Source organism: Microcaecilia unicolor, chromosome 11 (assembly GCF_901765095.1).
Source record: "Microcaecilia unicolor chromosome 11, aMicUni1.1, whole genome shotgun sequence".
NCBI lineage: Eukaryota > Metazoa > Chordata > Amphibia > Gymnophiona > Siphonopidae > Microcaecilia > Microcaecilia unicolor.
In genome coordinates this window covers 112,691,935-112,704,423 of record NC_044041.1, presented here as the reverse complement: position 1 = coordinate 112,704,423, position 12,489 = coordinate 112,691,935, and the positions used below count along the sequence as shown (strand labels likewise).

The 12,489-nt window shown below is 46.8% G+C and overlaps 1 protein-coding gene across 9 annotated transcripts in view; it reads right to left on the bottom strand.

The window, feature by feature from the left end:
- Positions 1-10,827, bottom strand: part of LOC115480240 (sodium/calcium exchanger 1-like) — a 144,382-nt gene extending 133,555 nt beyond the window's left edge. For 8 of the 9 annotated variants that reach the window (XM_030218763.1, XM_030218764.1, XM_030218762.1 and 5 more), the window contains exon 1: positions 9,077-10,599. In XM_030218763.1, coding sequence (XP_030074623.1) covers positions 9,077-10,584 — 1,508 coding nt within the window. In that variant the 5' untranslated portion in view covers positions 10,585-10,599. Of the gene's footprint in view, positions 1-9,076 lie in introns of all 9 variants that reach the window. The other variant, XM_030218761.1, reaches the window with a different exon arrangement.
- Between the last annotated feature and the right edge of the window lie 1,662 nt (positions 10,828-12,489).

Below are 12,489 nucleotides of genomic sequence, written 5' to 3'. Positions count from 1 at the left end.
TATATATAAGCCACAATGAGCCTGCCATGAAAGGATCAAATGAAAAAATAAAGAACACCCAAAAAGGGTAAAATAAAAAAAGAGATTTTACTCCGAGGACCTGAAGAAAACACGAAGCACTAACGAACTCCGTGTCTCCTCAGACGCGGAAAAAGAAAAACTGAGGGGCGTGTCCGCACGGCGAGCGGGAAGAGGTGTGCGCACATGCGCAGTGCGTTCGCTCGCGCGACGGAACGCCGTAGAAGAGATTTTTAGATTTTGCTTTAAAATCCTCCGGGGCCGACGTGGCGTCACCCACTTGTGAGAATATCAGCCTGCTTGTCTTTGGAGAATAGTCCAGTAGAAGTTTGTTTGGCGTCATCCATCTTGTCACCTTCGCTGTGTTCTTTTCTTGAGATAATAGTTAACCATCTCATTGACCTCATGTGCAACTTTCTTCAAATCAGTCACCTTACTTTCTAATTCTTCCTACTTTCTTACTCATCTATATGTTACAACTTTGCCTTACCCCTCACTACCAATTATAATGTTCTAGTACATATTGTGTTGTCATTGCAAGGAGTATACCATGCCATACTTTGTATTGTTGTTTGAATATTTTTACAGCTCTAATTGCCTCCTGCTCATGTTTGATCTATTTTTACTGTACACTGCCTTGAGTGAATTCCTTCAAAAAGGTGGTAAATAAATCCTAATCCTATATAATAAAACGCACGTCCAACATTCTGAAGCCGTGAAAGTGAAGCCTTCAAGCCTTGAAGCCTCCTGCAACGTTCCGGAACTACGTGTCGTCAATTGAGGAGATGGAGCCTTACAGAGCGCACGAATGCTTCAAGGCTTGAAGGCTTCACTTTCTCTCACACACACACACTCACTCTCTGTCTCTCACATACACTACTACTACTACTACTACTACTTAGCATTTCTATAGCGCTACAAGGCATACGCAGCGCTGCACAAACATAGAAGAAAGACAGTCCCTGCTCAAAGAGCTTACAATCTAATAGACAAAAAATAAATAAAGTAAGCAAATCAAATCAATTAATGTGAACGGGAAGGAAGAGAGGAGGGTAGGTGGAGGCAAGTGGTTACGAGTCAAAAGCAATGTTAAAGAGGTGGGCTTTCAGTCTAGATTTAAAGGTGGCCAAGGATGGGGCAAGACGTAGGGGCTCAGGAAGTTTATTCCAGGCGTAGGGTGCAGCGAGACAGAAGGCGCGAAGTCTGGAGTTGGCAGTAGTGGAGAAGGGAACAGATAAGAAGGATTTATCCATGGAGCGGAGTGCACGGGAAGGGGTGTAGGGAAGGACGAGTGTGGAGAGATACTGGGGAGCAGCAGAGTGAGTACATTTATAGGTTAGTAGAAGAAGTTTGAACAGGATGCGAAAACGGATAGGGAGCCAGTGAAGGGTCTTGAGGAGAGGAGTAGTATGAGTAAAGCGACCCTGGCGGAAGATGAGACGGGCAGCAGAGTTTTGAACCGACTGGAGAGGGGAGAGGTGACTAAGTGGGAGGCCAGCAAGAAGCAGATTGCAGTAGTCTAAACAAGAGGTGACAAGGGTGTGGATGAGGGTTTTGGTAGAGTGCTCGGAAAGAAAGGGGCGGATTTTACGGATGTTGTAAAGAAAGAAACGACAGGTCTTGGCGATCTGCTGGATATGAGCAGAGAAGGAGAGAGAAGAGTCAAAGATGACCCCAAGGTTTCGAGCTGAGGAGACAGGGAGAATGAGAGAGCCATCAACAGAAATAGAAAACGGGGGGAGTGGGGAGGTGGGTTTGGGGGGGAAAATGAGAAGCTCGGTTTTGGTCATATTTAATTTCAGGTGGCGTTGAGACATCCAGACAGCAATGTCAGACAAGCACGCTGAAACTTTGGTTTGGATGCAAGGTGAGATATCAGGGGTAGAAAGGTAGATTTGGGAGTCATCAGCATAGAGATGGTAGGAAAAGCCATGGGATGAGATTAATGAACCAAGGGAAGAAGTGTAGATAGAAAAGAGGAGGGGACCAAGAACAGAACCCTGAGGTACGCCGACAGGCAGAGGGATAGAAGTAGAAGAGGATCCACCAGAGTGAACACTAAAGGTGCGGAGGGAGAGGTAGGAAGAGAACCAGGAAAGGACAGAGCCCTGGAATCCAAGTGAGGACAGGGTATCGAGAAGTATGCTGTGATCGACAGTGTCAAAAGCAGCGGAAAGATCAAGAAGAATGAGGATGGAATATTGACCTCTGGATTTAGCCAGTAATAGGTCATTGGAGACTTTAGTAAGCACAGTTTCGGTTGAGTGGAGAGGGCGAAAACCAGATTGTAGTGGGTCAAGAATAGCATGTGAGGAGAGAAAATCAAGGCAGCGGCGGTGAACAGCACGCTCAAGTAATTTGAAGAGAAAAGGAAGGAGGGAGATGGGTCGGTAATTAGAGGGACAAGTAGGGTCGAGTGAAGGCTTCTTAAGGAGAGGTGTGACCACAGCATGTTTAAAGGCAGCAGGGACAGTCGCAGTGGAAAGTGAGAGGTTGAGAATATGACAGATAAAAGGAATAAGAGCAGGAGAGATGGCATTAAGAAGGTGGGTAGGAATGGGATCAGAGGAACAGGTGGTACATTTTGAGGAAGAAAGGAGAAGTGTAGTTTCCTCAATAGTAACTTCAGGAAAGGAGGAAAGGGAATGAGGGGAAGGAGAGAGAGGGGAACGGACTAGTGGAGGGAGAGGTGGTGAGGTAGAGAAAGCAAGGTTTATCTTTTGAACCTTGTTGTGAAAGAATTCAGCAAGGGTCTGAGGAGATAATGAAGGGGGAGTTGGGGGAGGGGGCACCTTGAGGAGAGAGTTCAATGTGGTGAAGAGAAGTCGAGGATTAGAGCCAAGAGAGTTGGTCAGTTGGATATAATAATCCTGTTTGGCACGTAAAAGAGCAGATTGGAAGGAGGTCAGCATGAACTTAAAGTGTAAGAAATCAGCAAGGGCCCGAGATTTCCGCCAGAGGCGTTCGGCGGAGCGGGTACAGGAACTTAGGTAGCGGATATTAGAAGTCAGCCAAGGTTGGGGTTTTGTACGCCTTACAGGGCGGGTCATCAAAGGTGCAAGAGTGTCTAAGGCAGAGGATAGAGTATTGTTGTAAGAAGAAACAGCCTCGTTGACAGACATGGATGGTGCCACAGTAGAGAGGAGGTTTGAAACATGGGAGGATAGAGATGAAGGGTCAATATCGTGAAGATTCCTAGATAAATTAGATAAGATAGGATGGGACTGGGAGGGAGGAGATTTAAGTGTGAAAGTTATAAGATGGTGATCAGAGGAGGGAAGATCAGAGGCAAGGAAACTAGAAGGTGAACAGTTGGCGGAGAAGATGAGATCAAGACAGTGACCATTTTGATGAGTGGGGGAGGTGGAGCATAGTTGGAGATTAAAGGAGGACGTTAAAGCGAGTAACTTGGAAATATAAGAGTTGGAAGGATCATTAGCAGGAATATTAAAGTCACCAAGGATGAGAGAGGGGGAGGAAGGATCATGGAAGAAGGCAAGCCAGGCGTCAAAGTCACTGAGAAAGGATGAAAGGGACTTATCAGGGGGACGATAAATGACCGCTATTCGAAGAGGTAGAGGAGAGAAAAGGCGGATAGAGTGAACTTCAAAGGAGGAAAAACAGTGAGATTGAGGTGGAAGAAGGGGTTGAAATCTGGAGGAGGGAGAGAGAAATAGTCCAACACCACCCCCACGGCCAGCAGGGCGAGGAGTATGTGAAAATAGATAACCGCCATGGCACAGGGCTGCGACTGAAGCAGAGTCATCAGGGCAGAGCCAGGTTTTTGTTAGGGCGAGCACACACTCTCTCACACACTCTTTCTCACACACAGACTCACACACACACACTCTCTCACATACGCTCTCTCTCTGACACAAACACACACACACACACACACACTCTGTCTCTCTCTCACTCATTCTCTCTCACATACACACTTCATCTCTCACCCACACACTCTCTCTCAAACATACATACTCCGAGGAAAGGGGTGCATGGAACATGCAGGGGAGGAGAGGGAGGGGGGCATGGAACTCGGAGGGAAGGGGGGGCCAAGAACTTGGAGGGGAAGAGAGAGAGGGAGGGAGGAGAGGAGAGAGAGGGAGGGAGGAGAGGAGAGAGAGGGAGAGGAGGAGAGGAGAGAGAGGGAGAGGAGAGGGGGCCTGCACCTTAGACGGAAGGGGGGCCTGGAACTCGGAGGGGAGGAGAGGGAAGGAGGGGGTCATGGAACTCAGAGCCCCACACGCACACACTCACTCTCTGTCTCTCACATACACTCTCTCTCACACACTCACTCTCACACACACTCTCTCTCTCTCTCACACAAACACACACACACTCTGTCTGTCTCTCACTCATTCTCTTTCTCACTCACACACACACTCCATCTCTCACACACACTTTCTCTCTCACACACACACACTCTCTCTCTCTCTCTCAAACATACACACTCCGAGGAAAACCTTGCTAGCGCCCGTTTCATTTGTGTCAGAAACGGGCCTGTTTTACTAGTAAATAAATAAATAAATTCTGTAATGGCAGTTGTCCATTAAATTGCAGTTCTGGAATAGGGTATAAGCCGGCAAGTGCTCAACTAACTTTAGGCGCAAACACTGATGCTATGTTAAAGGCTGGCATAAATGCTGGTGCCTAAAGCTGGCAGTTGAGTGCATAAGTCATAATATCCTGTAACTTACGTGTGCAGCTGTAAGACCATTGGCATAGCCAGACCCAGTATTTTGGATGGGCCCAGAGCTAACTTAAATGGGCTCTTCCACGGCACTCCACAGCTCCCCCCCCCCCCCCCCCGGAGATATTTTAAAAATTATAGATTTTTTCACCTACCCCCACAACAACATCTCTCCTCCTCCGCGGTGTCCCAGCATCTGCCCATCTGTCGCTGAACCCCATCCTTCCCCGGTATACCTTACAGGCGTCCACGGCAACTGTAGTGATTCAATTATTGCTGCCTGCGCCGGCCCTGAAGCTTTTCATTGGCCAGGTCCCACCAGACAGGAAATGATGAAAGCGAGGGGGGGAGAAATTAAAAGGGGTCCCCTTTAACTCCATTTTTCCCAAGATACTAGGGATGGGGGGGGGGGGGCGGGGGAACCCTTTCAGAGCTCCAATAAGCAACCCTGCCAAAAGCAAACATATTCCATGACCTATACAGTAAATCTATCATAACAATAGAAATACAAACTGACATGAAAGATATCAGATATGCACATTTGTCAAATCTGACATCTTACAATTAGTATATTTAGAAAAAATAATAATTTTTCAACCTTTGTTGTCCCAGCAATGCCTTGGTCCAAGTGTCTCTTTTCTGCTTTTCTATTTTTTCTTAACTCTCTTTCCAAGATCTCTGACCTTTTCACATTTTTTTTCTCTATGCCCACCATCCATCTATCCTCTGCGTCCCTTATCCATCCTATCCAGCATCTCCCCTCTGTGTCCCTCTCCCTACTCTCCTCCTGTGTCCAGCATTGCCTCTGTGCTCCTTCCATACCCAGCATCTATTCTGTATGTCTCTGTCCCTGTCCTCACCCATATCCAGCTCTTTCCTTCTTTTCCTTTCCTCCTGCACCCCCTACCTGGCATCATAATTTCTCCTCCTCTCTGTCCTGCAACTCCCTCAACCATGGGGCCAGTATTTTCCCTCCCTTTCTGCTGCTACACCTGCTCCCCACCTACCTACCTACCCACCCACCCACCACAGGGCCAGCATCTCTCCTTCTTGCACCCTTAATCCCCTCCCAGCCCCCTGTTGTTTGGAGTCTATCCCTCTCTCTCTCCATTGGCCAAGAATCTCTCCCCCCTTTCCACCTGGGTCAGTCCAGCATTCCTCTTCCTCTCCCTCCTCTCACCCCACCCCCTTGCGGGTCAAGCATCTGTGACCCCCCTCCTCCTCCCCTTTCTTCCTCCCTGCTACCCTCCCAAAGCAGCGGTGGCACCTGGCCTTTAGCCAGCCCTGCCAAGGAATTTCCTCTGTTGCGCCATGTCTGCTTACAGGAAGTGACATCACAGGAGGCGGATGCAGAAGAAGAAACCGCCCAAAGGCAGCCTGTTTACTGCACTGTCTGGCTGGCCAGCCACCACTGCTGCTTTGGGAGGGCTGCAGCGTGGCAGGCAGGGAGTGGTATTCAATACCTGAAGAAGAAGAGCAGAGGGCAGCCCCTGACTCAGCGGGAGATTTTCCCTCTCCAGTAGGAGTGCAGGAGATGACCCGCAAAAGCGGAAGTCTCCCGCTGAATGTGGGAGACTTGGCAGTTCTGCAGTTACAAGATTGTGGATCTATTTAATAGAGCTGTACTGAATAGCATATTTTACTATTTGGCCGAATACAAATAATGAAAACTATTATTCTGCCAAATACGAATACCGAATACGAATAATGAGCATCGAGCTTTAGCATAAAAATAATAAAAGAAGCTATGTGAAATCAGAGATCAAGTATTTATTTCAGTAGGATTTAGCCCCAGATTATTCGTATTCGAATTTAAATCACTGTTCAGCCGAATACGAATAATGTATTTGGGACAGAATTGAATCTAATAGGAGTATTCAGTACAGCCCTACTATTTAGGTAAACAACCTGCAGAAACTGCTACTGTTTGTTATAAGTCCTTTTACTATTATAACTTGCTTTGAATCTTAATAGCTGAATCAGGTTCTAAGTACCATTTTAAATTTTAATTAAGAGCAAGGGTGAAAGGTAGTGGGAGTGGGAGTGGGAGGAGGGGGCTCCATGACCTGAAGACCTGAAACCCAAGGCATCCTTAATCCTAATGAACTATGAATTAACGTCTCATTAGCATACTGCATGCCTGCAGTTTAATTTCTCGCTAATTTTGCATTAGAAGCTTCAGCCATCAGTGTGTGGCTTTACTTCGTGGCTTTTTGCATCAACCTATGCAGACATAGACTTGTATTTCAGATTTCTCTAAGAGAAGCAGAACTACAGGTCCCATCATGCAACAGAAGTAAAGGTACAGCCTTCTCAGCCTGTCCATTATAACATAGGACCATCTGGTCGCTCCACTTCCTAGAATCCTTTGCTGCTCTGGGCATGGTATGTCCCTGCTGCTTTTCATGTCACCAGGCCTGTGCCAGCGTCTGCCAGGTTTCCTCCCCCTGCCCCACTAACACTACCATGGCTGCTCAGTGGACTGTGAAAGCTTTGTTTTCTCACCGATTTCCTCAGGTCTGCGAGAGGCTGTACTCACAGAATACCAATGAGGAGGGTTTATCCTGAGTGGACGTGACCTGTTTCCTAACAGCAGTCCCTTGGGCAGGATCCAGAAAACCTGTGTCCATTGCTCTGAGGCATTGTTCCCTCTACCTACCCTGGTGCTACCTTGAAAGCAGAGGGTCAGTGTCTCACTGTCCCAGTCAGCCAGCTATTTCTTGTCTCTCTCTCTCCCCTCATCAATATTCTACTTTTCTGCCTTTCCTTGTCTATCGCGCCTGATAAACTCTCATTGCTTTTTTCTTCCCCCCACCCCTCTAAATTTCTGTTAGTCTCTCTCTCTCTCTCTGTCTCTCTCTCTCTCTCCCATCTCCAGCTGGAAACTGGGTATTAGCATATTGACTATACAGAGTGATTCTGACTCAAATTTAAGGTAATTAGCTCAAAGTCTTATCTGACTATTGTACAGGGAGGGGAAAGTGAACTTTGGTTTATTTTAAGTAGAAGAGTGTGGTAGCCGTGTTAGTCCACTTTTAAGGTTATCAATAGAAATCAAACAAAATAAAACATGGAAAAGAAAATAAGATGATACCTTTTTTATTGGACATAACTTAATACATTTCTTGATTAGCTTTTGAAGGTTGCCCTTCTTCGTCAGATCGGAAATAAGCAAATGTGCTAGCTGACAGTGTATATAAGTGAAAACATTCAAGCATTACTATGACAGTCTGACAGGGTGGGAGGATGGGGGTGGGTAGGAGGTATGCATGGGGACATCAAAGCATATCATTGATATTCTAACAGGATGGGTGTGGATAGGTGAGGGGTGGGGTGATCAACAGAGACATACAGCTTTATGGTTTATAATGGGCTAGAAACCCCAGATCCTTGTTAAGTCCTTCCCTGTAATTTATCCAGTTGCAAACTATGCCAAAATATTTCACAGGACCCCACAGTCATCCACAAAGGAAAGATATTCAACATAAAGGGATCTTTCACTTGCTCATCTTCCAATGTGGTATATATCATTCAGTGTAAAAAATGTAACGAAGGATGCTATATTGGAGAAACAGGCCAGATGCTTAAGACAAGATTCAATTTACATAGACACCACATGAACAATACTGGTGCCAGTAGGGCTCCCACGCCTGTTGGTCAGCATTTTACAGGACCAGGACACTGTACCAGTGACTTCACAGTGAGAATCCTGAAAGGTAACTTTAAAACCATACAAGAACGTAAGACCTTTGAAGTCAGAATGATTGAATATTTTAACACCCAACAGAAAGGACTTAACAAGGATCTAGGGTTCCTAGCCCATTATAAACCATAAAGCTGTATGTCTCTGTTGATCACCCCACCCCTCACCTATCCACACCCATCCTGTTAGAATATCAATGATATGCTTTGATGTCCCCATGCATACCTCCTACCCACCCCCATCCTCCCACCCTGTCAGACTGTCATAGTAATGCTTGAATGTTTTCACTTATATACACTGTCAGCTAGCACATTTGCTTATTTCCGATAAGACGAAGAAGGGCAACCTTCGAAAGCTAATCAAGAAATGTATTATGTCTAATAAAAAAGGTATCATCTTATTTTCTTTTCCATGTTTTATTTTGTTTGATTTCTATTGGTTTATTTTAAAAACAGGATCATAAATCTACACATGGAAAGGGGAAAAACCAGAAATGACTTGTCTCATTTGGACTCTTTTAAAGACTTTCTATTTCAATCCATATGTTAATACCCCCTCCACCATCCTCCTAGGACCATGTGTATTCTGGAAAGTGGACAGATACCCACCCTGAGTACTGCACAGGGGTTAGTAAGGCCTGCAGGAAAGGAGGGCCACATACTCACACAGTCTCATCGTTCTGAAACTCCACCTTGCCCATCATGTCCTCGTAGTCCTCCCCAGCCTTGGCGGTGCCCTCAATGGTCTTGAAGGGAATGATCACTTTCCCTCGTGCACCAGAGGTCCTCATGACCTTCACCCGCATAACCCCAATGCTCTCGCTCACCCGGGTATTATCGCTTTCAAAAGTAAAGATACCGGCATGGTCATCGTCAAATATGGTGACAGTAGCTGTCTTGGCAGCACCCAAACAGGCCTTTGGAGGTGCCTCATTAGACTCTACCCCCCCATCCATCCACAGAATCCGAACATTGCTCAGGTGAACATAGAAATACTCATCCTCTTCAAATATGTCATCATCAATAATGCCAACTGTGATCTCCTTTTGGCTCTCTCCAGCTTTGAAGACCAGGGTACCCTCAGCAAACTCATAGTCTGATCCAGCATTGGCAGTGCCGTCTTCCGTTTTGAAATCCACCTTGACAGTATGGTTGAGGTCACCACCTTTGCGGATGACAGTGAGTACTAGGGAGCCACAGTTCTCAAAGCACTGGTAGTGAGACGGTTCAAATAAGACTTTGGTCACTCGGTCATCCTCCTCTGGACGGACCTCCTGCATACTGATGGCTTTCCGTGCCTGGTCGGCTGCATGTTTCTTAAGGATGTTGCCAGCACCAATCATCATACGTGTAGCCTGGATACGGTAGAAGGCTCGGCTTTTCTGCTGCTGAACTAGGACTTGGTAATTGGCCATCTCAATGAGTTGCTCCATATCCTTCTCTGGGTACTTCTGCTTCATGTCCTTAAAAGTGCGAGCCATATCTCTCCTGGCCTCATCTTCCTGGTCCTTGTCTTCTGAGGTGACCAGAATCCCATCCATGGCCTCCTTGTGAGAACTGTCCATTTCAATGTCCAGTTTGGGGAAGTGTTCTTCTCCTTCTGTTTCAATGATAAGCCCCCGGTTCTTATCAGCCCAATATTTCTTTTGGACATACTTGTAAAACAGAAGCCTCCGATCAGCAAGCCAGGCCTGGACAACACAGATAGGGAAAAAGAGGAATGTCAGGAGCCCCTCCCATACCTCCACCACACCAGGGGAGAACCACGCTAGGATCAAGTACAGCCAGATGTAGGCAAAGATACTCCAGGTTGCTGTTACGAAGAAGACCCGCAAGTGTTTAATCTTACGTGTCTCACCATCAGGGACCACATAGATGCAGATGGCAATGATGACAAACATGTTGAAAGCGGCACTACCCACGATGGTGCTAGGACCCATGTCCCCTGCATGAAAGTTGTGCCCAACAATTTCAATGATGGAGAGGAGGATTTCAGGTGCTGAGGAGCCTAGAGCCATGAGCGTGAGATTGGAAACCGTCTCATTCCAGATGCGTATGGTGGTGGTGCTGGTCTCCCCGTTGGGCCTCTTGACAGTGATTTCCTTTTCCTGGGAGGTGATGACCTCAATGGATGCCATGAAGCGGTCAGCGATGATGGACATACCCAGAAACATGTAGATCAGTGCCACAAAATATACAATAGCCCGTGCAACCTTGTCTCCTGCAGAAGGGTTCTGTGGGAGCCAGACTGGCAAAATAACTCCCTCCTGACAGTCTGTGATACTGTGACAGGAAGTGCTCGCATTCTGTGTGTCTGCCTCAATGCTGACTTCCATCTCAGCCAAGTGGACATGAAAGAGGAGGGTGAGGACCAGTAGGGTCATCTGCCAGCATGTGGGATGCCTAGGAAAGGACATTCTGGACTTTTATCTAGAAGGGAAGCAGAAGAAAACTAATAAGACACTGATTATGTTCAACTACTTGAGCAAAGTCACAAGCTCATTAAAGACACCATAGCATCAGAAAAGTCTTCCTTAGTTAACACATCTCCTAATCCCTAGTACTCTCCAATATTGTTTCAATTCTACACTGTAAGAGGCAACACTGGCAGTGTCTATCGACTTCCATTGTACACCTGCAGGGCCTATTAACTTCTATTATGGGCTGTAAGAAACATCGCTAGTGCCTATTAACTCTGTATCATTCAGCCTTTATCTGTGGCACGGTGGGTGTTAACTAAGCCTCCTGCCAATCTGATCTGAGAATAGCTGAACGTGAGTGCGTGGGATGTGCAGCTTCCACTGCCAGGGGATTATTTTTAAACACAGTCAAAGCATATGAGGCAACAAAAGAAGGGAGAGATGAGAGGGAGCTCATTCATAGCTAACCTGTAACCCTATTTCTGCTCCATTCATAGTAATCCCTAAACCTGTCCCTGCTCCATTCAAAACCAACCACTAATTCTATCCTCTCCCACGTACTGTCATCCTTTAACCTTATCCTTGTTCTCACTCCATTCAGTCACTCCCCAATCCTATCCCCTACACCACACATAGCCAACCCCTAACCCTTTCACCGCTGCATTCAGAACAAATGCCAAACCTTATCCCCATTTATAGTCATCTCTTAATCTTATCCACAATCCTATTGCCAATCCCTAACCCCTAGACCACTGAAAGCCAACCTGTAATCCTATTCCCACTCCATTCCAAACTAACCCCTAACCATATCCTCTATCCCACTTATACTCATCCTTTAACGTTATCCTTGATCCCACTCTATTCAGAGCCAGTCTCCAACCCTATTCCTTACCCCATCCATAGTTAACCACTAACCTTATCACTTTCACTCAGAGCCCCCAGTCCTGTTCCCACTCCATTCATAGCCAAGCCCTAACCTTAGACCACTGAGAACCAACCCCTAATCCTATCCACTACTCCATTCAGAGCCAACTCCTAACCCTATTCACTATCTTTCACAGACTCCCCTCCCCCCAGCCCTATCACCACTCCATTCACAGCCGAACCCTATTCCTATCCCTTATCTCAGTGGTTCCCAACCTTTTTTGGGTCACAGAACACACAGCACTAGGTTCACTTTATCATGGAACATCATCACCTTGTCTCTTCCTGGCATCACCACCTTCTTTTCCCTCTCCACTAGGAATTGCCTTAAGCCAGCGAGAGAAATCAGGACTAGTGGCAAATCTTCCTAACTTCTGTCTCCTGCCCTGATGCCTTTTTTCTGAACTTGGACCCATGGGAATCCCCATAATCTCACAATACCACTGGCCCTGCACACATCTCAGAGAGGTGAAATTCTGCCTTCTTTCTCTTCCCCCTTTCCCTGTACTGTTCCTTTCAACTGGCAGGGGGAGCCAGTGAGCAGGCACAACACATCTTTCCCACTGTTGCTCTTCCTGCACCTCTAAAGTGGGGGCTTGGCAGATGTCATGAAGTCAGCAACAGAGGAGGCAGCAGCGACCAGTGGCGTAGCAAAGGGTGGGCCCGGGTGGGCCCAGGCCCACCACTTTGGGCTCAGGCCCACCCAGTAGCAGCACACCTATGAAGTGGCTGGCA